The 27,369-nt window shown below is 37.8% G+C and overlaps 1 protein-coding gene across 2 annotated transcripts in view; it reads left to right on the forward strand.

The window, feature by feature from the left end:
- The window catches only part of gpr158a (G protein-coupled receptor 158a), a 103,452-nt gene extending 78,613 nt beyond the window's left edge, over positions 1–24,839 (forward strand). Inside the window, exons 6-12 of one of the 2 annotated variants that reach the window (XM_079863831.1) lie at positions 9,678–9,787; positions 13,603–13,841; positions 15,457–15,595; positions 18,763–18,868; positions 18,962–19,108; positions 19,259–19,342; positions 19,782–24,839. In XM_079863831.1, coding sequence (XP_079719957.1) covers positions 9,678–9,787; positions 13,603–13,841; positions 15,457–15,595; positions 18,763–18,868; positions 18,962–19,108; positions 19,259–19,342; positions 19,782–21,716 — 2,760 coding nt within the window. In that variant the 3' untranslated portion in view covers positions 21,717–24,839. The remainder of the gene's footprint in view (positions 1–9,677; positions 9,788–13,602; positions 13,842–15,456; positions 15,596–18,762; positions 18,869–18,961; positions 19,109–19,258; positions 19,343–19,781) is intronic. The other variant, XM_079863832.1, reaches the window with a different exon arrangement.
- The last annotated feature ends 2,530 nt before the right edge of the window (positions 24,840–27,369 follow it).

Raw genomic sequence — 27,369 nt, forward strand, 5'->3', positions numbered from 1 at the left:
GACATTTTTACACAAAACTGGATTAAATGGCAAATAACTGCTCCACATATCCAAATCCACACTATACAGTATGCCATAATATAGTATGCCGTGAGCAGTCCATTAAATAAGTGGAACTTCCGAATACGCAGCATAATGAAAAAGTAAGCAAAAAACACTTGGGTGATGGATCAATGCAAAAACGTACCTATATGTACAACTGCAGTTTCCAACTTAAAGGGATAGTTCAAACAAAAAGGAAAATTCTGTCATCATTTACTCACCCTCAAGTTGTCCTTAACCTGTGTGAGTTTCTTTCTTCTGCTGAACACAAAAGAAGATATTTTGAAGATGTCGGTAATCAAACAGTTGACGGTAGCCATTGACATTGAAAAAAATACTATGGAAGTCAATCAACTGTTTGATCACTGACATTCTTCAAAATATCTTCTTATGTGTTCAGCAGAAGATAGAAACTCGCACAGGTTAAGAACAACTTGGTGAGTAAATGATGACAGAATTTTCCTTTTTGGGTGAACTATCCCTTTAAATCAGGGGTTCTCAATCCTGGTCCTCGAGGGCCACTTTCCTGCAGAGTTTAGCTCCAACCTTGATCAAACTCACCTGCCTTTAGCTCTCTAGTAAACCTGAAGAGCTTAATTAGCTGGTTCAGGTGTGTTTGATTAGGGTTGGAGCTAAACTCTGCAAGAAAGTGGCCCTCGAGGACCAGGATTGAGAACCCCTGCTTTAAATAAACACTAGAGGCAGTAAAACACCAATCACTTTAATTCCTTTTCACACAAATTATGATTACAGGGGCAGATATAAATTAATAATGATTTTATTTTACAATATGTTTTAACCCCAAAACACTTTTACCATAGTGCATGATTTGTAAATAACACATTTTGATGTTTGCATCACGTAACCAGCTCCACTGTTTGAAATGTTTATAGAATTCACATACAAATTTAAAGTATGCAGTGTATACTACACAATATATGTAACGGACTTATAGGCCAGTAAGAGCTGTCCGTGTAAACCTCACTTCCCCTGGCCTCAAAAGGAGCACTAGCGATTGACGCTAGCCGGCTGCGGTCTTTCTTTAGCGTCCGCCGAATTGAATCCCGCTCGGAGCGGGTCGAGTAGGACCAGTTACATATGCACTATGCAAGAATTCTATACTTGGAATATACTTTAATTACACAAATGCAGCTGTGTGCTGCAAGCGAGTGTACAGATTTAATGTGCTTCCTTTCATCGGTCTGGCAGATAATAACTTCATTGCTGAAGGGGGAAACATAGTTACCTTTAAATTTCTGCGCCGCTACATCGGCTATGTTATTCAGGTTACCCGTTGACAGTCTAACTAACTTTCACTTGCTCAGCAAGTTTCTCTTCAAACTGCTGCTTCATATTAGTTGACCTGAAAAGGGAAACTGAATAGATGACGACAGTTAATGCTAGGTCTAGCTTCCTTCTGCAATAACGCTGAGATGCAGTGCATACTTGTGTTATGTAATGAATTGTGTCCTGACACATTAAAGGCCTTTGAAATGCTGCAGTTCTAGTCACTCCTGTAGTACACTACTCCTGACAGAGTACATGTTTCATATCTTTCAACAGTGATGTCACTTTAGTTGAGATGAATATTATGCTGACAATGAAGTAACCCTTGAAAGTAGTGCTGTTTACTCTGCCTCAGATATTTATGAGAAGGTGTAGAGTGTTAGTTTTGCATGGTTTGTCAGTGACTGGTTAAAACTGTTGAGAGTTCTGCTGGAGGCGTGTGGTACTCCCAGTTCTAATTAAGAGCTGGCCGACTGGATGCTCCCCTGACAAGCACAGCACACACACACACACCACTTTAGTCACTGGACCTGAGACAGCTATCACACACACACACACACACACACACACACACACACACACACAGGCACTACGTCTTTGAAACAACACATTCCTGCCCCACTGGACGGTAAAAGTGCATTTAAAGGGGTCATTACAATTATCTGAGTTTAGCTTTTCACATCCCTTTTTACCCTCTCTGACCCTTTTTACTACAGTGCCTTTATGAAACACCCCTTTTGGCCATATATTTGGCCTTGTCTTAAAGGAAAGGTTCACTTAAAAATGAAAATTCTGTCATCATTTACTCACCCTCAAGTTGTTTCAAACCTGTATGGATTTCTTTCTTCTGCTGAACACAAAGGAAGATATTTTGAAGAATGTCGGTAACCAAAACCATTGACTTCCATAGTAGGAAAAAAATACTATGGAAGTCAATTGGGTCCATCAACTGTTTCCTGAAAGCACCGTTAGCAAACTATGGGATAGATTTACTAAACAGGGCTAATTAGCATGAGAATGCAACTGGAAAGTTCACGACTTGGGAGTGGAAACTTCTGTGCGTGATCTACTGATGACGCATACATTGAAGAACACAGACACAGTCAGATCATTTCCATAATGACCAATACAACACAATCTACCAAGAACAGAACAAATTAGCGTCTGGTTTAAGACATGCTTTTTTGGGGCGTTAAATAATGGTGCAAATACCAGTAAATTGACGAGCACACACCTTAGTAAATCACCTTGCATGATTCATTGAAATACTCTCCTCCCATACATTTTGCATCTGAAAGGGAAACTCCTACAAATACATATGCAAAAATAATCCTATCCATGTCTTTTCAGCGCAAATTTTTCACTACTTGTCTTTAGTAAATTCTGACAATAGTTTTTTAACACAAAAGATAGTTTGCGCTGGCACAAGCTGTTAGTAAATCCAGTGTGGTGAAGAGATGAGTCCCACCATAAAGATGAGTCCCACCTTAATATAATAAAGTAATATATTTATTTGTATAATGCTTTTCACAGTACACAGTTCACAGCTTTACAGAAAGACAGACTGCTATTGTATAGTAATTGAATTGTAAATGTAAGCTAACAAAAAAAAAAAAAAACTAAGAACGAGAAATGCTTAATATCACAATCTATAGCTTTGGTTACATATGAAACATATAAGTTAAAATACATGAATGGTCGTTATAACGTAGTTCAAAAGACTTATATAATAAAATGATTTTGCCTGATTTGTAACCAGGCACTTAAAGGTAGGGTAGGTAGGAATTGTCTAAAAAACTTATTTTCCAAATTTGTTTAAACTTTATTTATATATCAATACATAATTAAAATGTAAGTACTCTGAAAAAGAAAGTATAAAAATCGAGTGTCTGTAGACCTCTCACGACTGTTTTAAAGACAGCTCATTATTTCCATTCACTCCACCCCTCCCTTCTGGGCTCCTTTCAAAGCCACGCCCCCAAAACACATGAACGCGCGACTCCGACCGCTGAGCTGGAAGACGCATTATTTACCTGAGACGAGCGGAGAGGAAGGAGCGCAGTGCATGTAGTGACATCATGTCAGAATCACATGTAATAAAAAAAATCTAACTTTATCATTATGAATATAAACAAATAAGATGTATTTTAGTACTCACTATCAAGACACTATCTAAAAACAGGTTGCATTGATACACGTTTTTCCATTACCATCAGTTACACTGTGATGAAGATGAATTTCGTGTAAGATTCATAACATATATGGTGTTCTGCATGTAAGAGTTTCCATGATGAAAGCATTGTTGACTCTGATGAGGACTAACGTTACACTCCGGTGACAAGTACCGCATCGTCAGCTCGAGGACAGGTCCGGTGTCGAGGGCGAAGCAGAGGAGGTCGTGCAAGCGGCCGTGCAACTAGGGTCCGAGGAAGTAGAGGACGAGGACGGGGTGGTCGAAGTGCAGGGCAAGGAGCACTTCTTGGACATGAGGACCTGCGTCGAGTTTTGCATCTCCTATTGCTAGGTTCCGTGCCTCTTGAATTCCTCAAATCAAACGGGTGCGCGCGCATATGGGCAGATCCTGTGTGGCAAAAGGGTGGTTGCCATGGTTGCGAGAGAGTGACAGTCGCCTAAGCCAATCCTTTGTTTCGTCCTGAATGGAAATAATGAGCTGTGTTTAATGCAGATTAAATGGTCTAGAGTCACTCGATTTTTATACTCTTTTTTTCAGAGTACTTACATTTTAATTATGTATTGATATATATAGAAAGTGTAAACAAATTTGGAAAAAAGTTTTTTATAAAATTCCTACCTACCCTACCTTTAAGCGATTACCCATAAAAAGTGCTTTGAACCAATCGGATTGCTTGGGTCCTAAGTTGGGACTCATCTCTGCGGTGGGACTCATCTCTTAACGATGGTTAAGGTTGCAAGTTCTGTTGTTACTAACATAGTTCAACAATTTAGTGTTTGCCAAAACCTTAATTCCAAAGGATTTTTGCAAACAGTATCGCAAACTTGTGTGGTCACAACTACAGCTCTCAACCTGTGGTTAGTTTTTTGTTAGTGAATCAACCATAATGATCTGACATAAATTGTGATCTCGCAATTGAATAGATTGATTAGTAGAAGTTATTACTCCACTTGATGTCATTAATGACAGGTCTGTATGGTTGAACCAACGTGGGTCAAGCGACAGAGATGAGTCCATGTTAATGTGGTGTTTGGAAACTGTTGTGAGCTAGTTAATTTCTCTAACGATTCATCATATGGTGATTAAGCAGAGCGTTACATTGTTATACTGGAAATGATTCCAGAGCATTGTAAGCCCAAGAAGATTGAGGAGACCATTAGTGCTAATAGTTTCAACAATCGACTTAGGCTTACGTTGCTTTTGGGAAACGATTGGTGTGATTGTTACAATTGGTGCAAATGCTGATGACAACTGACATTAAAGGTTAATTTACCCAAAAATGAAAATGATCCCTTAATTTACTCATCCTCAAACCATCCTATGTAGGTGTATATGACTTTCCTCTTTCAGCCAAACACAATCGGAGTTAGGCTATATTAAAATATATCCTGGGTCTTCCAAGCTTTATAATAGGAGTGAATAATAACTGAGATTTTGAAGCCCAAAAAGTGCATTCATCCATCATAAAAGTAATACATACGGCTCCAGGGGGTTAAAAAAGGCCTTCTGAGACGAAGCGATGCGTTTTTGTAAGAAAAATATCTACAATTATAACTTGTAATCACTAGCTTCTGGTAACGTCTGTTCGCGTGTTCATGAGACAGTCGAGTTCCGGCGTATGACGTAGGATTTCGGAGTAGTGTAAGCAACAATCTCAAGCTCCTCTGACATTTCTCTTTAAAAATTCTCATTTTAGACTTCTAATTCATGACTGGTGTTTTGTTTTGCTCTATCCTCTGCGCTTCTGCGTTCGTCATTACGTTGTGCGTAAGGTCAAGGGTCACTCTTCAGCCGGAACTCGAATTGCCAACGGAAGCCAGTGATTCTAGTTTATAAAGTTAGAAATATGGATATTTTTCTTGCAAAAATGCATCACTTCACTTTAGAAGGCCTTTATTGACCCCCTGGAGCCGTATGGATTACTTTTAGGATGGATGAATGCGCTTTTTGGGCTTCAAAATAGAGCCAGGATATTTTGTAATATAACTCCGATTGACTCCGAGTGTTTGGCTGAAAGAAGAAAGTCATATACACCTAGGATGGCTTTCATTATGGGATGATTTTCATATTTGGTTAAATTAACACTTTAAATGAAAGAAAAGAAGCCATAAAATAGTACTGACAATTGACAAGGAGCTATTGTGATGGAAGAAACAAAGCTTTTTCAAACAGGAAACCAACTTTGAATCACTTCAACCATTTACTTCACAAAATGATTTACTGTGTCAAAGCGCTCAAAACACAGGTGACATCTGCTGGTGACGTGTGTAAATGCAATTGAAAGACTTGCAGGCACAATGACACAATGCTTTGAAAAATACTGCCATATATTTTCTTTTAAGGCTGATAAAAGGTTTTCTTGTGGTTTTATGTATTATATTGTATATTTAAAAAAAAAACACTTGTCAACGAAAGGGCAATTGAATGAATGTACCACTCAAAGTCAGTGTCTAAGCTGTTTGATGTTCAGATGTGTGACTGAAAAACACAAGATGAGTTTGTATTATGTGTTTTCTGTTATGAAATAAGCTTATATGCACCTGACATTACAAATTTGTCTTCGGTAAACCTGCATGCACGTCTTTTAAAATCACAAAAATATCATAATTTCTATTTTGAATGTTGAGTTAATTGTATGTTTAGGGCTTTTAGATGATCTTTCATCAAAATGAAACAACTTTTTACAATTCTCAATGGATAAAATAAAGTCAAAATAAATGTTTCTTACAAAATATGTCTCATTGTGCAACATTAAATGAGTTGCAAATGCCGAACTGCTTCTCATGTTGAATTTAAATAGCAGAAATAAATATATGATGATGTGTAACTTCACGATTCGCTCATGCCATCCTTTAAGATTAGTGTCATCTCATGTGTGAGGGAGCTGTGGGGGTCTGCATGAGCCCATACGGATGTATCTTAGACTCTGTCATCAGTTTTTCTCAACTTAATTATGACAGAAGAGTCTGTGCTGGAGCAATTCATCTGCTCTGAATCATTTTTCCATAATCAATTTAATAATAGAGCTTCCTGAGAAGTGAGCAGACTGTTGTTAATAGATTACACAGAGTGTCGTCGCATCGCTGTTTGCACATAGAGAGATTGAGCGGAGGCCAGCGCGCGGGGGACAGAGGGGGGTTTCTGGCGGCACAGCTGTGAGATTCTGCTTCAATTACAGTTCACCTTTAGTGTCTCTCTCTCTTTCTCTCTGTGGATGCAACGGAAGTGCTGTGATGTGCTGGAATTCTCTGTTAGATTCCTCCATCTGACGGGTTTGTTTGGAGAACGGTGGCAGATAAGTATGATGGATGTATAGATCAATGGAAGCGCACATCACAGTCACATCAAAGAGATTATTTGTATTTTTTTATAGGTTGAAGGCTTGCTGTAAGTGATGAGCTGAGAAATGAAAAGCGAATTTCTGATTTATGCACTTTCATGTGTCCCCAGAAAAAAAAAAAAAAAGCTGTTGACAGGATGTTAGTAATCCATTGGTTCCTTGCACAAATTATACAGTAAATATGTTGTGTGTATTTTTCAGTGTTAAAATTAGGACGTTGTAAAGCTGATATCAAGATTTATTGAAGGTTTATTAAACAAGTACTAACAAAAGAGCCAACCCCGTAAGACCTTCGTTCATCTTCGGAACACAAATTAAGATATTTTTGATTAAATCTGAGAGTTGTCTCACTCCTCCATAGGCTTCTAGAAAACTTTTTGTGCGCAAAAACAAACAAAAATAACGACTTTATTCCACTTTTCATTTCCTTCTCTCTGGGCCTCGGGTCTTTTCACGTAGTGTTTAAGCGTAGCGCGTCTGTGTTGCACGTCACCATGTAGGCTCACTATTGGCCGACGCTGGTCATGTGTGATACGTGGTGACGTGCACAGATGCGCTACGCTTAAACACTACGTGAAAGAGAGAAGGAAATGAAAAGTGGAATAAAGTCGTTATTTTTGTTTGTTTTTGCGCACAAAAAGTATTCTCGTCGCTTTATAAACTTAAGATTAAGCCACTGTAGTCACTTGGACTATATTAACGATGTCTTTAATACATTTTCTGGGCCAGCAAGTTTCAGTCCCTTAGAAGCCTATGGAGGAGTGAGACAACTCTCAGATTTAATCAAAAATATCTTAATTTGTGTTCCGAAGATGAACGAAGGTCTTACGGGGTTGGAACAACATGAGGCTGAGTAATTACTGACAGAATTTTCATTTTTGGGTGAACTAACCCTTTAAATACACAGTGATGATGATGTGCAGGTTATGGCTTATTGAGTGTGGGAATCATTAGGAATGCTGGGAAATGTAGTGCCGTTGAGGTGTATGACAGGCGTGTATATTCCACATGTAATTTTAGTGTAATCAGTAAAAAAAAAAAAAAAAAAAAAAATTAATAAAATATTTTAATTGAAAAAATACCGCTATAAAAATTGACAAAGCATAACAGAATTGAACACAATGCAGTGGTCTCAAGACAGTTTTACAGCATCTTAAAAATGTGGCACTCATGATGCGAGATGTGACAGTCACAACAGTGTTTCGTCTGCCACAATGATGTATTTTCATTATCTTAATTCTGGGCTTTTTTTTTTTCAGCAAATAGTGAAATATGTTGATAATAGCAATTATTTAATCAGCACATGTAATTAATTTGATTGGATAGTTAAAATACTTTATTCTATCCCAACACATTAAACCGGTCTTTGTAATGCGTGATTGTGATTATTCAGTTACAGTATTCTTTTATCATAATGTCTGGTAGACAGTAAGTGCACCAAAAAAAAAAAAAAAATCATGTAATTTTGAGGATGGGGTTGATGGTTTTGTAGGCGCAAAAAATGTAAGCCGTTAGTTGCTAAAAATATCCCCCTTCTGATAAAGTGCACTTAATTGTGTTGAGTGTGCACTTGTATACTTCGAATCTTAAAAGTATATTTTTTAAAAACTTTACTTGCAAAGAGTTAGAGTACACCTTCAAAAAGCGCGCTTTGCAATAATTTGCATTTGACTTTTAATTTGAAAAGTTTTACTTTAAAGTAGCCTATATTTTAAATCATTATGTTTTTATAATATTTTTTACTAAAGTACACAGGTAAAGTCAGTTATTGGGTGAAATAAAGCACATTTAAGATCAAGTAATTGTCAGGGTTCTGTCACTTCTGTCTAGTTCAATTCTTGGTTTTGTGACAGAGCTCTGACACTCCCGGTTTTGTCTCGTCTTTGTCTGAGTGCACGGTTACGAGCGTGCTGGAGCCTACGTGCCTCGTTACGTGTGCGGGGCATGGTGTTTGGATCCCGGCACGTCGGTCTAGTTTGGTTTTCGGTTCTGTGTCGGGATTCAGACATCCATGCTCCGTGTGTTTGTCACCTGTCATCCCTCGTTACCTGCCTTGTTTGCTCCCTATTTATTCTCCCTGTGTTTGCAGTCCTGTGCTGGTTCGTCATCGCATGTTTACTGTGTTTCCATGCTGTGTGCTTCAAGTCAAGTCAAGTCAAGTCAAGTCTAGTTAGTCAAGTCTGTCTTGTTTTCCCCCTCGGGGTAGTTTTTGTTGTCTGTTTTTGATGAATAAAGACCCATCTTTCTGCAATTGAGTCCTCGCTTCATTCCTCACCCACAAACCTGACAGTAATTGCATTTAATATAAATGTATTAACTAATTGTCACGATTGTGGCTGTATCAATGAAGCGCACGGCGAAGGAGTGGTCAAAATGAAACCTCTTTTAATAATCAAAGAGAACACAGTGGAGAATTAGCATTACAACCACTTAGCGCCAACATTGACGACACATCCCTTATTCCTACCCAATACCTAAACTTAACAATGTAACCATTAATAAGCAGTAATTAGGAGTTTATTGAGGGAAAAGTCGTAGTTAATAGTTAGTTAATAGTGAGAATTGGACCCTAAAATGTGACCGAAATGTATGTTTTCTTTTTTCAGTTCCATTTTGTGCTTCTAGCAATTCTGAAATTACACATTTTACCTTCAGATATTGAACTTTAATTTACTTTTTTATCCTTTAACCATCAGTCAAGGACAAAACAGCAGGGATCTTGTAGCAAGCATTTCCTTCTCGTCTGAATAAATAGACACCTAGTTATTAAAATAAATGCATATTCCATTTGAGTGCTTGCTTGTTGTTTTCCAGGTGGTGATTCTGTACTTCCAGCCGAGTGTTTTCCGCTGTATCCTGCTGCGATGGGTTCGTCTGCTCGGGTTTGCCACGGTCTATGGAACGGTCACCCTCAAACTCTTCAGGTACCCGTAGAACTTGCAGTGTTGTTATTATTTTGGTCACAGTCTTAGTGATAATTATCTTGATTGATACCAATCTTAATCCTAGGAATGGCTAGAATGAGATATTGAGAACGACTTGCAGTCTGTGAGCGGCGAATGACACATTGTAATCTCTGAGAGTTTTGAGATTGATGCCTCTGAGAAATAGATACGCTGCTCCAGACAAACACACACACTCACACACACACACACACACACACATTCTGGATGACTCACGGACCACAATGTTATTAAATGTCACAACTTGTACTTTCCTAATATGGCAGATGAGGTGGAACCTGCTGAGATCTTTGCCATTTCAGAATCAACGCTGAAAAAAACAATAAGGCTGGATAGGTTTTAGGTAGCAGATTGGATAGTGGGCGAAAGAGACTGAACAGTTAGCTAGAATTCATCTGTTCCTCATTGGCTTCAATTAGTGCTAAACCAAAATAAAAAATATTGATAGCAACTTAACATTTTTGACACATTGTTGTGGGCATATAAAAAAAAAAAGTTTATTCTAAATTAATTTCTGTTTGGAATAATTATATATTTTGTCAATATTATTAAAATAATATATTTTTTTCCTAAAATATATATTTTAATTAGACTCGTAACAGTTTTCTAAATAGAGCAGTTGCTTTTTTGTTATTATACAATTTACATATTCTGACCCTCCTGAACTTGGTCCTCAATTGTACTGAATGTGCATTTCTAATGTACTTCAATTCTTAAAAGTATAATTTAGAAAAACTATACTGTGCAGATAAAGCACAAAGTTCTTGATTATAATTGTAAATGTAGTGTGATAAAGTACATAAAGTCCTATTTAAGTGGGTCAAAAAACACTTTAAAAATCAGCTAACTGCACTTAATATAATTTTACCTATAGTACATTTTTATTTAATTGTCATTAACATGCATTTAAGTGTCTGAAAACATTACTTTCAGATTGCAATAAAGTATATTCTTTTAAAGTGTCCCTATCATGCTATTTTAAAGGTTTCTAATTTTGTTTTAAAGGTCTCCTACAATAGGTTTACATATATCAATGGTCAAAAAAACACTTTCATTTTCTCATAATATACATTTCACATCAGAGTCTGAAAATGGTTAGTTTGAAGATTCAGTCTCTCTAAACTCCTCCTTTCTGCGAGCCTGCTCTGCTCTGATTGGTCAGACGGCCCAGTCTGTTGTGATTGGTCTACCGCTTACAGCTCGAATTGGAAAACAAATGCCTATTACCTTATCTGAATTTTCAGCTCCTCAGCACGTGTACACACAGTGACATTAACTGTAACGATGGTGTCGGTTTTACCATATCAATTTGAGTCCTCACCCTTTGAAAGTGAATGCAAAGTGGATTCGCAGCTCAGAAAACAGCATCTTCTCACCATGTCGACAACACCTAATTCTTCCAGGCTTCAGCTACAACTTCAGGGTTTGAGGGCGGGGCAAAGTAGACGTTGTTCACGTTCAGCCAATGAAAACCATAGGCTGACATAATGCAAATTCTTTACATTGTTATGTAGGTTTGTAACAGGAAGTGAGACTGGAATTGCTAAAGGCAATGATCAAAATGTTGTGCATTTTGATCTTTAAAACTTTGCAGACCTTTAACATTCACAAACAGCTGAATTACACACTACATGAAAGGTATTATTCGAAAAAGCATGATTGTGCACTTAAGAACTCCTTTTAAAAGTGTGCTAAAGTCTACTTTTTCACAAGGGTACATGAGATATCTAGAAGCATGTATTGCTTGTTTCCTTGATTTTAGTCATTAAATAAACATTATACTTTAGCTTTGTCATCACTATTATATTTAATAAAAAGTTCAGATTCAATACAGACTATGATTCCATAAAGACTTAAGATGCTATAAAGAAGGGCAGCATATCTAGAGCGACCCTCTAATGCACTTTTTCTTACTCTTATATGGACTTCATTTCCTGTATGACCTTGCAGCATTAGCCTCTCCTGATTTAATTGTGATACCCTTTTAAGCACAGTTAATGTTTGTATTATCCCTAATTTTCCATTAAAGTAAACGTCCTATAAAGTGTCAGGGCTGCATGTTCCACGGCTAGTTCATCAGGGGTAAAGTACGTTTTAAAAAAAGATTGACTACATCGTTAAGCTACACTGCTAAATGTTATGTTGGGGAAACCATAACAGGAGGTACTTAGGACAATATGACCACAGTGTGTTACATTTTATTGAATGGTTTGGACAACAAAAGTAGAAAATGAACTGTGGACAGTCTGAGGGCCTGGTCTCCGGAAGAATGGGATGAAGGAGGATATGTGGAGGATCTTTGCGAACATTTACAGAAGATAATGTGGGCTTGACAGTATGTTATGCGCTGGAAATGACCTAATGGCATTCGTATTTAAGGCATCAGAAAGGAATGGCTTCTCTTTGCATCTGGACAGAAATGGATGATACTTCACTGGGGTGAAAATGAACACATTTCGTTTTTTTTTTACTAAACATTGTGGGGAGTAGACAACACTTTATCAGGGTGACATAAATGTATACGTTTGATTGATTTGATTTTGAAAGAAAGAATGGTAACACTTTACAATAAGGTTCATTAGTTAACATTAGTTAACTACTTTAGTAAACATGAACTAAGAATGAACAATACTTCTACAGCATTTATTAATCTTAGTTTATGTTTCTACATCAAATGTTTTATTCGTTAACATTAGTTCATGCACAGTGAAGTAACATGAATGAATGAATAGTATTATGCCTAATAAAATACAAATTTACATCTGCTTTCGTAATACACACTCATGACATTATCAGTTATTTTAACACTTTAACAAACTTTTTTTTTAAATAATAACTTTCCATGCCTCTCGAACGCCCACATTTCCTATTCAATCAATCCCGTTGAATATCATGTTCACTCGAAATTACACCACATTATGGAAGTAAAATGCTTTACAAATGCAGACTTTATAAATGTCAACAATTGTACACTTCCACAAGGTGCTATTTTAAGTCCACATCAGTTCCAATATTGAGGTATGACACAATCAGGGCGTAAAACTAACTTTTTTTGCCACACCTGTCAATGGCCGGTGACTTGAGAAAATTTACCAGCCATAAATATTTTCTTTACCGGCCATGAAACTGTTTTTGCAAAAACAGGTATGACACCAAAAATGTAGATACCAGTGAAAATTCACAATTCTCTATTCCAATGTTGATACCACAGCTCAAACTACTAGCCTAACTAATATACATTTTAAAAAATATATATATATACAGTATATTAAAGACAAGGAACAGTAGTTTTCAAGTAGATTAATCCTTATTAAAGTTACAAAAGTTATTCAGTCTTGAGCAGTGAATGATTTTCTTGGTTCTTTGTTGTTGATTAATATTAAAAACCCAGAAAGTATAGCAGACATATTAGGCTGCTGTCACTTTAAGACCTAATTCACAGGTCCAATACACTGATACCAGTACACATCTTTCTCTAGCCTACTGTTAATGTTCACTCAAGACATAACCGACTATGTTTACTAGAATACTCACTAACATGGGCATTTTGTAAACTTTTTGTGAATTTGTCCGTTTAAGTGCAAAAAGACGTGAAAAAGTGTGTCTGAGACGCAGCGGCGTTCACGTTTGTTTACATTTATGTTTTCACAACACTTCATTGTTGGAATTTTAAAAAATATTACCAGCCAACTGGCGATTGACACCATTTCATATACTGTTATATATAGTGTTCATTTTAGGCCCTGGATACAATGGTTGTTTTCATTGTTTTCCAGGGTTCTCAAGGTGTTCCTGTCACGTACAGCCCAACGGATCCCCTACATGACCAGCTGGAGAGTGTTACGTCTACTGTGTATAATCCTGCTGATTGTGTTGTGGTTCGCAATAGCCTGGACCTCCGCTGTTTGTCAGAATCCAAACAGACATCACGCTCTCATCAGTGTGGGCTTCACCACTGATGGGCTGCAGTTCAGCATGTGTCTGCTGGACCGCTGGGACTACATGATTGCTGTGGGTGAGTGAATCTGTTACCTAAGAGCTTCCTTTATGACTATTTGGCATTTTAATGAGCTCCAGCTTGAATATATTATCAAACAGAATCAAAGAGTCTGGATGAAATGTTCCCAAAAATGGATACTTATTTAAAGATAGAAAGTAGAGAGAATCTCTTCAAGGCACTGTTTAAAGGAACAGTTTACAGAAAAATTTAACTTACAGCATCATTCAAACTCATACTGTTCTAAACCCCGAATGACTTTATCAGATGTTTAGTAGAATGTTCACACTGCACATTTCCATATAATGAAAGTGAATTTACACTTTCACAACTAATGAACAACTAATGTGATAAGTTTTCTGCAGCCACTTTGTGTGATGATAACGCAAACTGTCTAATCAACCCCCCCGTGAAATAAGAAAAGTGCTTAATTGTATAGAAATGTGCACTTACAGTATAGTGTACTTCAAATATTCAAAGTATTTAATAAAATATCAAATAAAAGGGCACTTAAGTGTACCTTTGACATGCTTTATAGAAGGATACTTATTTGACTAATTAAAAAACATGTAAATAAATTTTAACTATATTTTGTTATTCAATATTACATTTAATATGTTTTAAATGTACTATATTACAACATCATTTTGTTTACCATAAATGTGAACATTCGGCAGAACACTTTAACTATATTTCAAAGACACTACAAGTAATTGTGATAATATTTAAAGATGAACTTACAGTAAGTCCTACTAAAGTGGGTCAAAAAGCACTCAAAAAAGTGTGCTAAAGTGTAGTTCTTTTTTAAAGAACCTTTCAACCTTTAAATAGCTGTTTGCTGACAGTTTGTAATCTGTAACATCTGTGATAGTCTTTGATGTGACAAAAATGACTTATTATAATCTTATGACTTGATTATAAGTATTTTGTGCTTGAGTTTTCAGTAAGTGATGACAAAACTAGAATCTGTTCTTGTAGATACTGAGTCCTGACAAATGAAGTGCATCTTGCCTAAATTGTAAGAGTAATGCGGTAGTATGCTAATCCGGACATAGCCATCGTGGTAGACCATTGCAGGTCATTATGTTTGAAATACAAGCCAAGGAAGTGATTAATCAAGTCTGGCTTGGCACTAATTGCAGACATATAGCAGAGCTCACAGGAAGCATCAGCCAGGCTGTGACGAATTGAATTCAACACAAATGTTTATCCTGATGTATTTTTCTCAAGCATGGCAAATTAAAATGTGCCCAATCTAACACCTGGATCAGTAAACGTCACATTGATGATGACAGATTTTCACTGGGGGAACACATGTTTATTGATGTAAGGCCAGCTGACTGGATGACATTGTATAGGGTGTGCCAATAGGGGATGGGGAAGTTTAAAACATTGGACTACCTTCCACAGCTTCATTTGTAATTGTCTGTCAAACAGTGTCCAGAGAATACAAGCAATCTAGATGCCTTTTATTGCATTCATTGAATGTCTTTTTCTCTATCATTCTGGTATTTTCAATCTAGCGCTATATTGGTTTGTAACAGAAAGGTTTTGACATCCACATCATTCTCTGGTTGATCTGGGAACTGGCATGTCATTTGGGTTTTAACTCTTTACTACCTCTCACAAACAGCTGAGTTCCTGTTCCTTCTGTGGGGTGTGTATCTTTGTTTTGCTGTGAGGACCGTCCCCTCAGCGTTTCATGAGCCACGCTACATGGCCATCGCAGTGCACAATGAGCTCATCCTCTCTTTCATATTCCACATTTTAAGGTGAGTGACTGCCATCGAGGACTTCCTCCTTTCCCTCCTATCCCTGTCTTATCATTATTAAAGGGGACCTAATATGCTCCTTTTTACAAGATGTAATATAAGTCTCAGGTGTCCCCAGAATGTGTCTGCGAAGTTTCAGCTCTAAATACCCCACAGATAATTTATTGTACCATGTTGTAAATGCCCATTTTTGAGTGAAAGCAAAAACATGCTGTTTAGACAAGCTGGCTGTCAGACGCAAGTGTTTTTTGCTAGTTTCAGCCCGATGCAGTTATCATTTTCACGTCCTGCGCCACGTTGTGTATGCATTTGCACCCATTTGTGCGCCCATGGGCGTGCTGGTAAAAAAATAAATAAAAATGCGCCAAGAATGCGCTGTGTTCAGGCATGTTCACACATTGAGGCAACTGAAATAGACTGCGCCATTGGCCAACAAAAAAACAAAAAAGATCGTTAAAATAGGGCCCTACATGCGTATCGATTGTGTACACACAGTGCGGGTACATAATTATGTTCAAAAACAATATAAAGGTAAATGTTGCATAATAGGTCCCCTTTAAGTCAATATCTCTCGCACTTGCCTTCACTTGAATACACTAGACTTAAAGCCAGATGCTGTTGGTATATGGACTCCCAGCTGAAAAAAAAAAACCCCTGCTGCATATCATATGTTGTGTTTTGGAAGATGGTCCTTAGCATGGGATGCTTTTGAAGCATGAGATGCTTTTGAAGCATGGGATGCTTTTGATCTCAACACATTGTTTAAGTTAACCACTGTGAGCAGCTCTTGCCTGATTTCCCACTGAAGCTAAGCAGGGTTGAGCCTGAACGGTACTTGACTGGGAGGATGGAAGAGCACCATAAAGGTAGTCCATATGACTTGTGCTCTGTATTCCAAGTCATTTGATAGCTGTGTGTGAGGTACAGATCCAAATATAAATTGATGTTCTGTTAAACTGATGTTCTGTTAGGGTTCCGGTATAAAATAAGTTGACATATAGTTGCAAAGTTACTTATAGTCAGTAGAATGTCTGTTAAGGGACCATCAAAAAAAAATATGTTAACAGATATTAATTGCACCGTCTACTAATACTCTAATGAGAGTTAGTTGACATGTAGTTGCAAAAATACTTATAGTTAGTAGAATGTCTAAAGTGGACCATTGAAATAAAGTGCAAATGAATATCCATTCTGATAGGTCAGTTTACTATTGATATTATTGTTTAAATGCTGTCAGCCTTCTCTACATTTCGGGCTGTGGTAAAACCATGTGTTTGGAATAATTGTTTTAGTTTTGAGTTCTTATGTTCATTTTTAATTCATCTTAAGGAAAATCTGCCTCCCTTGTCCGACGGACCGCCACTGCATTCAAAAAAATCAGTTTAGGGCTGTGGAGTGAATGAAATAACTTCAGCGGTAATGAGGCACTCATTCAGGCAGGGACTTAGCTTGAACTTTTACACAAGATAAAGGCGGTTGACTTCAAAGGCAGGTCATGTGATTTTTAGAAGTATTGCATTGCTTGGTGCGCTCTCCTCTGTTTCTACAGTAATTAATCGTAGTACAGAGCCATGGGATAGTGTTAGTTAAGGATCTGTATTCTTGTGTAACAGCATCCATGTCCTTTCATCATAAACATTAATTAATGTATTGTGGCAGCCAGTGTTTGCATACACACACAGTTTTCAGCATATACACAGTTCACCTCAGCAATCTAAGAAGGTGATGTAACAACAGTAAGAGGAAAACTTTTTTTTTTTTTTGAAGGTTCTTATTTTCTTCATATGTACGGACATGTCCATTCTATTCAGTGTATCAGTCATCTCAGAGGGACCATCAATTTCCAACCAGATTAAAAGAGCTGAACACAGCAGAGCTGCAAACTTCACAGCAAACATAGTCCCAGGTGAAGACAGTCTCCCAGCAGGCCAAGCACAGATAAACCTGAAGAAAAACACAGCATAAATCTAAATATAAACCTGCTATATTGGAGCAGTGGCTTAGAAGTTTACAAGCTCTGACGTGTTGAGCCATAGTGGTCATTGCAGTTTCAAATTTCAGTTGTTTTCATCCAAAGATGGCAGACAAAGCTGAAGGAAATAGTGACAATAAATCTCTTTTTATTCAGTAAAAAAGTAGAAACAGTAGTGGTACGAAACAGATGCATCTTGCTGAAATATTATTTCAAGTTTTCAACTAAGGGAATCATAGGAGATAGAGTACCGACGTGTTAGCTTTGCTACATGCTAATCAGCAGTCAGAGTTAACTTTTGAGCGTGTCTCATGGGCGCAGGAATTACAGTAGGGGGGCTGTAGCACACCCCGTTTTCACAGCATTGTAAATGCAACCCAAATTGTTGTTCATATAGATTTAATAATTTTTAGCATTTAGTAATTTATTTGTAATAAACTCTTAGTGGACTATTAAAAAGTGTTTTTTATATGTTGAATTATTGTTTTTAAAACATACTCGCAGAGTGTGACATCATATTGTGACAGTTGCAGTGTGCATACAAAAGAATTTGCACGCTCTACTCCTTAGCGCAAGTCCCCCTTCGGTGCTGTGTTAGGTAGGCAGGCCCTCTTTCTCTCCCTGTCCCTCTTTTATTGCATGTGACAGTGTAAACAGCCCAAAAACACAAAGCTGGACAAAGTTTTAACATTTACCCTCATCACCGACGATGGCTGTGGCGATACCATATTTTGAAATGTCATGATTCAATCACAATTGCATCAGTATGTTTATTTAATTATGTATGCGTTCATATTAAATAAGTTGAATTAATGAAGAAGTTGGGTTTCTGAATGTGACCAGAGTCACTTCTATGATGCACATGTACCAGACAAAAGTAGAGAGAAAGATAAATTCTGATTCTGCATATTCACTCTGTCCTTATGTTACTTCAACCCTAACCTTAGTAACATAGGACCCTTTGTCTTGTGCTCATTATGTGCCATTTAAATCTGGGTAACACAGGACCCTGGAAACATAGGAATGTCTCATCTTGCGCAGATTTTTCAAAGTTTCAGCCACGATCCAATTATGATAATGAATTACATTTTTTGGGAAGTACCCAAAATTGTATTGTACAGAAATTGTAATGGTTTTTATTTTGTTCAGCCTTTTGCCAAGGTGATTATACATGTTTCTGTAAATCCACCCACAGGTTCACTCTAGCCCCTGAGCTGCACCCGGATTGGATGCTAATGCTATTCTTTGCTCATACACACTTGACAGTGACTGTCACTTTGGGGTTACTGCTTGTGCCAAAGGTAAACCCACCAATCAGCTTTCATTTTTGATAATTTGTTGGGGCTAAAATCAAATTTTACAGAATCTCTTAAATATCCATGCCTTTTCCACAGTTCTTGTTTGCGGGCACACATCTAAGGGATGACATTGCTACAGAGGCCTATGAAGATGAATTGGACATGGGGCGGTCTGGGTCATACCTGAATAGCAGCATCACGTCTGCCTGGAGTGAGCACAGTCTGGATCCAGAGGATATTCGGGTAGGTGCCCTGTTTTCTTTCCTGCTTCTTTTTCCTCTTGACTCTCTCCTGCCTTAGTAATTAACTAAAATTTCATAATCTGCAAATAACTTTTGACCCCTTGTCCTATAACCGATGAAGATACTGAGCCATGGCAGTTTTTTATTGCAGACACCAGAGGAAATGGGCCAGCTAAGTTCTATTAATGGCTGTGGCGTAAGGTCTTGCGACAGTCTTTGGGAAAAACGTACCAACGTGAGCAGAGGTTTTTGTTTGTTTGTTAGAGCTGAAGAAGTCTCTCACAGAAGACCCACATTTTGTTCATAGGAAGGGCACTTTGCTAATAGGATAAAGTTCTGCACTTGGTATAATATTTGTTGATTGACTTTGACATGGCTGTTCTAAATGCTTTAAAGTTCTTCAGAGGCTGTTTCAGACCTAACAATAAAACACAAAATTTTCATATTTGACACCGTCCCAGACTGTCCTGTCTTTAATTAGTGTAAAACAGCATGTTGGTTTGGTCTAACGTCTTCGAGGCACTGTCTGTAGTTGCATATAATGACTTCTGCATGTTTTCTGTGCAATAGAGCGTCTGCTTCAGTGTAACTAGAATCATTTTATTTTTACATTTCTACATGTAGACATACAGTATGTTGTGAATTAATGGCCCATTTTGTCTTTAAATCTACAGGAAGAGCTGAAGAAACTCTACTCCCAGCTGGAGATATATAAGAGGAAAAAGATGCTGGCCAACAATCCTCACCTGCAGAAGAAGCGCAGCTCCAAAAAGGGCCTAGGCCGCTCTCTTATGCGCCGCATAACTGAGATTCCAGAGTCAATGGGTCGTCAGTGTAGCCGTGAGGACAAGGACCTGGGTGAACATGGGGGTACCCGCAACAGCATCTGTGTCCTGAGAAAGAACCCTTTTGACCCCTCACACTCTGTTAAGCCTGCCAAAGATGAATCCTTGAAGAGCAAAGTTTTCTCCCTTAAAAAGTCCCACAGCAGTTATGACCATGTTCGAGACCACAGTGAGGATTCCAGCAGTTCGATGACTGACAAGATGGAAGTCGCAACCACAGAAGGCTCCCTCCTTGAAACCTTAATGGGCAAAAAGCTGGTCAAAAAGTCCTCTGAGAAGATTGATGCAGCCAGTGAGTCAACAGAGTCAGTTCCCTTGGTGTGCAAGTCAGCTAGCGCTCACAACCTGACAGCTGATAAGAAACCTATTCACCCTAGAACATCCATGCTGCAGAAATCTCTAAGCGTTATTGCCAGTGCCAAAGAGAAAACACTTGGTCTAACAGGAAAGGCCCAAGCAGTGGAAGATTCAACAAAGAAAGCTAATCAAAAGAACAAGGATGTCAAGACCTCAGCTGAAGCTGAAGAAAAGGAGGGTTATCCAAAGATGATTGTCAGCCAATCAGTGGAGTACAAGCAGACAGCTGCCAAAACCGGTATAATGAAGCCACAAATGAGCGGAAGCCAGCCCTCCATTTGCTCAGAAACAGCCAAGGGGAAAGATCTGTATGACCTTTCAGAGGTGTGCCCTTGGGAACTGGAGGACTTGCCGACCCCCTCTGAAAACAAGGTCCAGAAACATGTGTCCATTGCCCCTGAGCAGACCACCACAGTCCATGGAAGTAGCAACAAAGCGACAAAGTCGCAAAAGCAAAAAGGCACAGAGCAGTCACCCTCTATGGCCAGGCATCCAAACCAGAAAGTTGCAGACAGAACAGACATATGTCCATGGGAGGAAGGACATGAGGACCATGGTCAGGCAATGGTGTCAAAACCTAACTCCACTAGTAAGCCTGCCATATCCCAACCCCAGGCTTCCGGAGAGGTCCCCAAGGTTCTTAAAGCTGACATCTGTCCATGGGACTTTGAGGAAGTGTCGAGCAAGCCAAAGGACTCAGCTTGCTCCCCTGATAAGAGCAGACCAAAAAAGGGCACCACACCAGCTGAGATCAAAGGCAAAATAAGCTCCTCGCCTACTGAAGTCAAGGGCAAGGGTAATACACCTACAGAGGGCAAAGTAAAGAGTGTTCTCCCCGAACCTACTAAATCCACAGGCAGTTCACTGCAGCCGCCCCCTAAAGCAGAAGTGTGTCCATGGGACTATGAGACTGTCTCGGGTCCAATCTCTGAAAAGACCCCTTGTTCCTCTCAGGTTTCTAAAACAAAGGAGACCCCTGCTATAAAAAAGGGAACTTCCCCTGTCAGAAAATTAGAGATGGAAAGAGAAAAAACAAAGGATCCAGATGATGACAAAAAGAAATCAAACACAAAAGACAGGTTCACCTCTGGCAAGGCGAAAGAAAGACCTGTCAGCCAGTCTGCACTGGCTGAAGTTTGTCCATGGGATGTTGAGAGTAGTCAGGAAATTGCCTCAATGGAAAAACAAAAAAGCCCAAATGTTGCATTAGCAAAAGGCAAGCAAGCAGATGTATGCCCTTGGGATTTTGAAGATGCCGCAACTAGTAAAGAAGTCAACAGGAGCAACAGTCCATCTACTAGCAAACAGATAAGTTCAAATTCCAAAGGCAGAGTTACTAGTGGTGTTAAAATGGCAGATGTCTGTCCTTGGGAATTTGACGACCAAGCATCAACAAAAAAAGCATGACACTTTACCTGAGTGAACCGTTAGTTAGTTCTCATTATATGTGCTTTTTCTTTCATAAATACACCATAGAATATAAACTCTAATAGATTTTTTGGTGATTTGGAGAAGAAAATCAACAAGTCGCACAAGCTGCCTTTCTCTTCAACCTTTTGTTTTCCCTTTGTGTTTTTTTGGAATAAAAAATTAAAAAAAAAAAAAATACAAAAATGCAACAACTCACCAGGCATTCCAGATTCTAAAGTATTGGTTGAACCTTTAAATAGAAACGGTAGTTTACAATTATGCAACTCTTTATGTGCAATGTAAACAAGATGCCTATACTCACCACATGTATACTCATTAACATTTGAACCCTCATAACAGCTGCATCTGTAGCCCCTCCTTGACTGTGGCTGAGTTCCTGAGGGTGTGGACCATGCATGAAGTGTCATGGAGTAAGCCTGATCCATTTCCTTGTTTTGATTTGATTCATACATTATCGTTTGGTTTGAGTAAAACATTTTTGCCAAAGATAGCGGTAAAATCCAATAAATCTTAGAACTCAAACCTCAACAGCATAATAGAGTACCACTACATTTGTACAGTGAGCCGAATTCATATGGCTGCTAGAAAATTACCCTGTAGCACTTTAGTAAAGAAGAAAGACAGATGTAAACTGGACATAACTCCATTCATATTTTCCCTTGTTTGTCTTTTTGGCCTTGGTGTTTTATGCTGTTCCGCAGTGAGATCATATGTGCACATTTGCAACACTTTTTTTAGATTTCTTGACTAGAAAGAAAGCTAGTAAAAAAAAAAAATTAAACATTTCCAATGCTTCCAAATTTGCTGATATATTATCCTGAATGTGCCTATTTAAATAGTCCTGTACCAGTCTTACTTTGTATTGGGAGATGTGAAACCTTTGTCATAGCCCATAAATATTTATTGATGAAAATCAGCATCTTATTTTTGAAAAGAAATGAAGTTTAGTTTATATATTAGCAATGTTACAAAATTGTAAATGCTTTTTGAATGGGGTATGCTAGGGGGAAAAATCCACTACTCAGTTCATGGGACCATAGATATAATTTCTCTCAGCGTAGGGCACAATCATTTAGGTTTCTGCATCTATAATGACTTTCCTTTTTATCTTTTACAATTAGAACACTCATGATAATATACAAAACGTATCAAATTCCAGTCTAGGTCATATCAAATTCTGACCCAAGCCTTAATTTCTTTATCATGTGTCTGGTATCTTTAACATTTTATGATGATTACATCAGTTTACAAATAAAAATCTAGCTTTTACTGTATTGTTTTTTTGGAAATTGTACGATTTCTTAGAAGAACATTTTGAAACATCCCCAGAGACAACTGATGTGAATTCAACAATCTATCTAAATTATTGTTGGAATGTTAACATATCTTGTATGCCTTCTCACATGGTCATTGGTAATCTGTAATGATGTCAAGGTAATGGTGTCACAACACATGAGGCATGAACTGCTGTACAGTACGATGCCCAGTAATGAAATATTCATATAAATGTTGACATATCGCAATTGCAATGGTTTTGACCCAATCTTACAGTAACTAAATGTTTTTTTTAATGTATTGACAGATTCTTGTGTTTTGTATGTGCGCACTATGAATTAGCAAGAATACAGAAGAAAAGGTTATACCATGTACATATGTTATGTGAACCAAAGAGGTAAAAAAACAAAAAAACAAGTACCTAAATATATAATTCTTGACATTCTGTGAAAGAATCAAATGATGTCACACTTCCATCTCTCTAAGTGGGGTAAATTTACCAATGATCTCTGGGTATCTTCCCATGTTATATTAACACAGTGGGTCATTTCTGTTCTGCACTACTTTTAGTATTTTACCAGACTTTCAGAAATATGCTCTGGTCAAGCTTGACATGATTAATTATCACTAAAGAATTTAAGGTTCAATGGGTTTCTATATAGAACCCTAGGGTTCTTGACTCAATTTTAAAGAGCCTTTTATACCAAAAAAAGAAAGAAATGCATTTAATAATTGCATAATACTTTCATGTTGAATGGGTTATTTCCAAAAATGAATTAAAACTAAATGAATTCAAAGTAAATCCAAAAATCAATCCCATGATTGAAACTCTTAAAAGGTTTTGAACCCTTTAAGGTTCCATTTAGAACCTTTTCTTCAAAAAATGCATCATATATTATTTCCATCTTTAAACATTGTGAGTTTAATATTTGATACAAACTGTACAGCGGAGTAAGAATGACCCAGGTAGTATTTTATTGACTACAAAGCAGCAATCAAGAGAGTATCACCACCTTCCAAAATTGATATAATTTAGAACCCAGAATTTCTGCTATCCTCGTCGGGATATGTGCTCATGGATTTCTTGGTACACTAAAGGGATCTTTCAGCAACCTATAGATCTACTGCTCCTAAACTGTCTAGTCATCTCATACTCTGGTAAGAATAATACACTCTCCAGAGTCCGTTCTTAATGTATGCCTAGATGGATGTGTAAAATTGACCAACTTTGTTACATAGAGAATGTTTCTGGGAATGGTTGTTGTATCGTAGTGCATCCCTCTAGTTTACAAGTTTTACTCATCTGCAGGTTGATTTCTATGTAGTATGATGTAAGCACTCAGCTCATGACCTGTTAATGTTAATGGTAACCTTGCCTATTACATTGTCTTAGTGCAATGTTTAGTTCAGTTTTTGGAGTTTACAAAAGTAATTATTTATCTATTTATGAATTGATTTTGGTTATTTAGCTCGTTTACTTGGGCCCCGCGTGTCACGTGTTGGGGGAACACTCCTACTACTTAACGCGGTATTGTCTTAGCTCTAACTCTCGTTGCTTCTGCATGATAATGAGAAATTAGTAAGACTGATGTTTCACTGCCCTTGATAGAACTTTAAAAAGAATCTTTGATCTTTTTTGGACTGTTACAAGTTGTATAGTGAGTGAAACTGTACCCTACCCACTGTATTATGTGCTTGTTATATTAAATGCTCTATGACAAGCTTATAGCATACACATATGGAGATATTTGGTAGATTTATATTGTGTAATATTGTGATAGCATGTACATAAAAATACCTCCTCTGCAATAAATATTTCTACAAAAAGCAATTTTGTGTTGACTGAATGAATCAAAATGATGAAAATATGTTTGTTTGTTTGTTTTTTGTAAAAGGTTTACATAAAGCATCTACATTGAAAACGAGTACATATTGGAGGTATTCTGCCCTGGAGGTAAGAACTTTCCATTGACAGGCTATTTCGTGACTTAGAATTTCAAGTAAACCTGTAATCGATGAGAGGTGTGCGTCTTGACACAAAATTTGAAACTGTCCCTCCACTGTTGCTGGACAATAATATTTCTGCAGATAACTAAAATTCCTTTGGTCAAAAATAGCTCTACTATTTGGGTTGAAGTCAAATGTTTCACTGGTTATCATTATTTCAATCGTCGCAATTTCAAGACATGTCTCCTGTTTTCTGTACACACTCTGAGCAATCATTTTGAGGATTCACTCACACATTTAAAGTCGCCATTTTTGTGAACAATTCTTCCATATCTTCACCATTCAATTAGTCCAAAAACCTGGCCATCCACAATCAACTGACAAACAAAAGATAGAACCAAGTCCCTGTCTTACTTTTTCTTTTTTCTTCTTTTTTTCTCACAATCCATATCCTTCAATATGTCACAATACAGAAGAAAAGTTCTGTTGATAATTCCAGGACATTAAGGGGCGATTTACACGACACTAAAAACGGAAAACTTTTAATGCGTTTTGGCCAATAATTTACACGTCAACAGCGTTTTGGTGGCCTGAAAACTCAAGCATTTGAAATCTGGTTTCAAAGTGCACCTTTTTTAAAGCAACAGCTTTATTGTCTCTGTAAACAACACAAACGCGAATTTGTGAAAACGGTGACATGTTCATGCGTAATAAATGTCCATTCTATAGGTAGTGGTGTTTCCTTACAAAGTGACATCGCCAACTACTGGCCAGCACACAGCATTGTTTTAGATTTTAGGTAAGTTTTGTCTCAAAATAAATTAATGCATGTAGCCCTTGTTCACTTTGCATTCACTGTGTCATTTTTAACACTGAACCTAAAGATACAAAGCAAAAAGCTTTTATGATATTAGCTTTTATATCTTTAGGTTCAGTGTTAAAAATGACAGAGTGAATGCAAAGTGAACCAGGGCTACATGCATTAATTTATATTTTGGTCTAAGTCAAAAGAACTAGGAGATCTGAACTACAAGTGTGAACACACACTTAGTACTAAACCATTTTTCACAGCTTTTAGGACTTTTGTTACAACACTGGCCCTGTTTACACCTGGTAGTAAACGGGGTCTAAAACATTTGAGCTTTCTTCTTCCAGTCGAAAACACATTTGACCGGATTGCTTTCGTCGTGTAAATGCTCATGTGGTCGAATGCGTTCGAACAGCGACAAAAGACCGCCTACTCTCCATCTACTGACCTAACGCATAAACATTATGGGAAGTGCACTAGCCAGACGGGATTTAAACTTTGTCGACTAAAGACCCAAGTTTAGTTTGAATACTTGACTTGACTAAGCACAATGTTTTCACACCATTCCTGATTTCTAACACACACTCACAGCGTTTGGCGTGGTCTTGCGGCTGTCAGAGCAGAAACGAAAGCTTCTGCTCTCCGTGTGTATTCCGTTGTCTCCGGTCGCGTTCATATGTAAAATGCTTGAGCTTATTTCGTCCATTAGATCGAAAGATCTGAAAAAGGCCATAAATGTACCCATCCATACACCTTCCCCTCGAAGAAATCAGGACAGAAGTGGTCGTAAGTGGACAAAAGAGATGGATTAAAACACCAGGTGTCTATGGGTATTGTGTCTCCCTCTTCTACTTGTCAAGTCAAGTCACCTTCATTTATATAGCGCTTTTAACAATATGGACTGTTTCAAAGCAGCTTTACAGTGATAATAGGAAATTACAGTAACAGAGATTGTTTTGGCTTTACAGCAGCTCTACAATAAAGTTAATGTCCAGCTAGTTTCGATTGATTCACTTCCGTTGCAAAGATCATTAGTTATTTATTTAGGGTCCGCTTACACGACACCGTTCTAACAGAAAACCCTAAATGCGCTCCGGCCCGCTCATTCGCAAAACAACAGTGCCTGGTGGCTCGAGAATGTAAACCTTGAAATAGGTTCCAAGGTACAAGCCTTGAAGAAAAAAAGAATATATATATATGTAAGAATTGATAAATTAGGAAATTCCGGACAGTCTGTTTCGGGGGTGACCAGACCCTGAGAGGACAAAAGGACCTCTCTGGAGATTACCATTTGAACTGGCCCTCGTGCACCACTGAGACGAAAGTCTCACCTCTGTGTCATCTTAATCTACATCTCCTTCCCTCTCCCTTCACCCCCTCTCTCTCATGCTCAGGTGACTACATGATTTCACCCAAGAAAATGTATAGTTTAATGTGAATGATTATCACAGAGTATATTCATGTTTGGTATCGTTTCAAATGTCACAGTGCGACTGGTACAATTCTCTCATCTCAGAATAAGTCAAACACAAGGTAATAAGGTTTTTGAAGGTTTATGGATAACTAGCATACAAGGAGGGGTTGGTCTCTCAAGCAAAT

Source organism: Squalius cephalus (assembly GCF_949319135.1).
Source record: "Squalius cephalus genome assembly, chromosome: 25".
NCBI lineage: Eukaryota > Metazoa > Chordata > Actinopteri > Cypriniformes > Leuciscidae > Squalius > Squalius cephalus.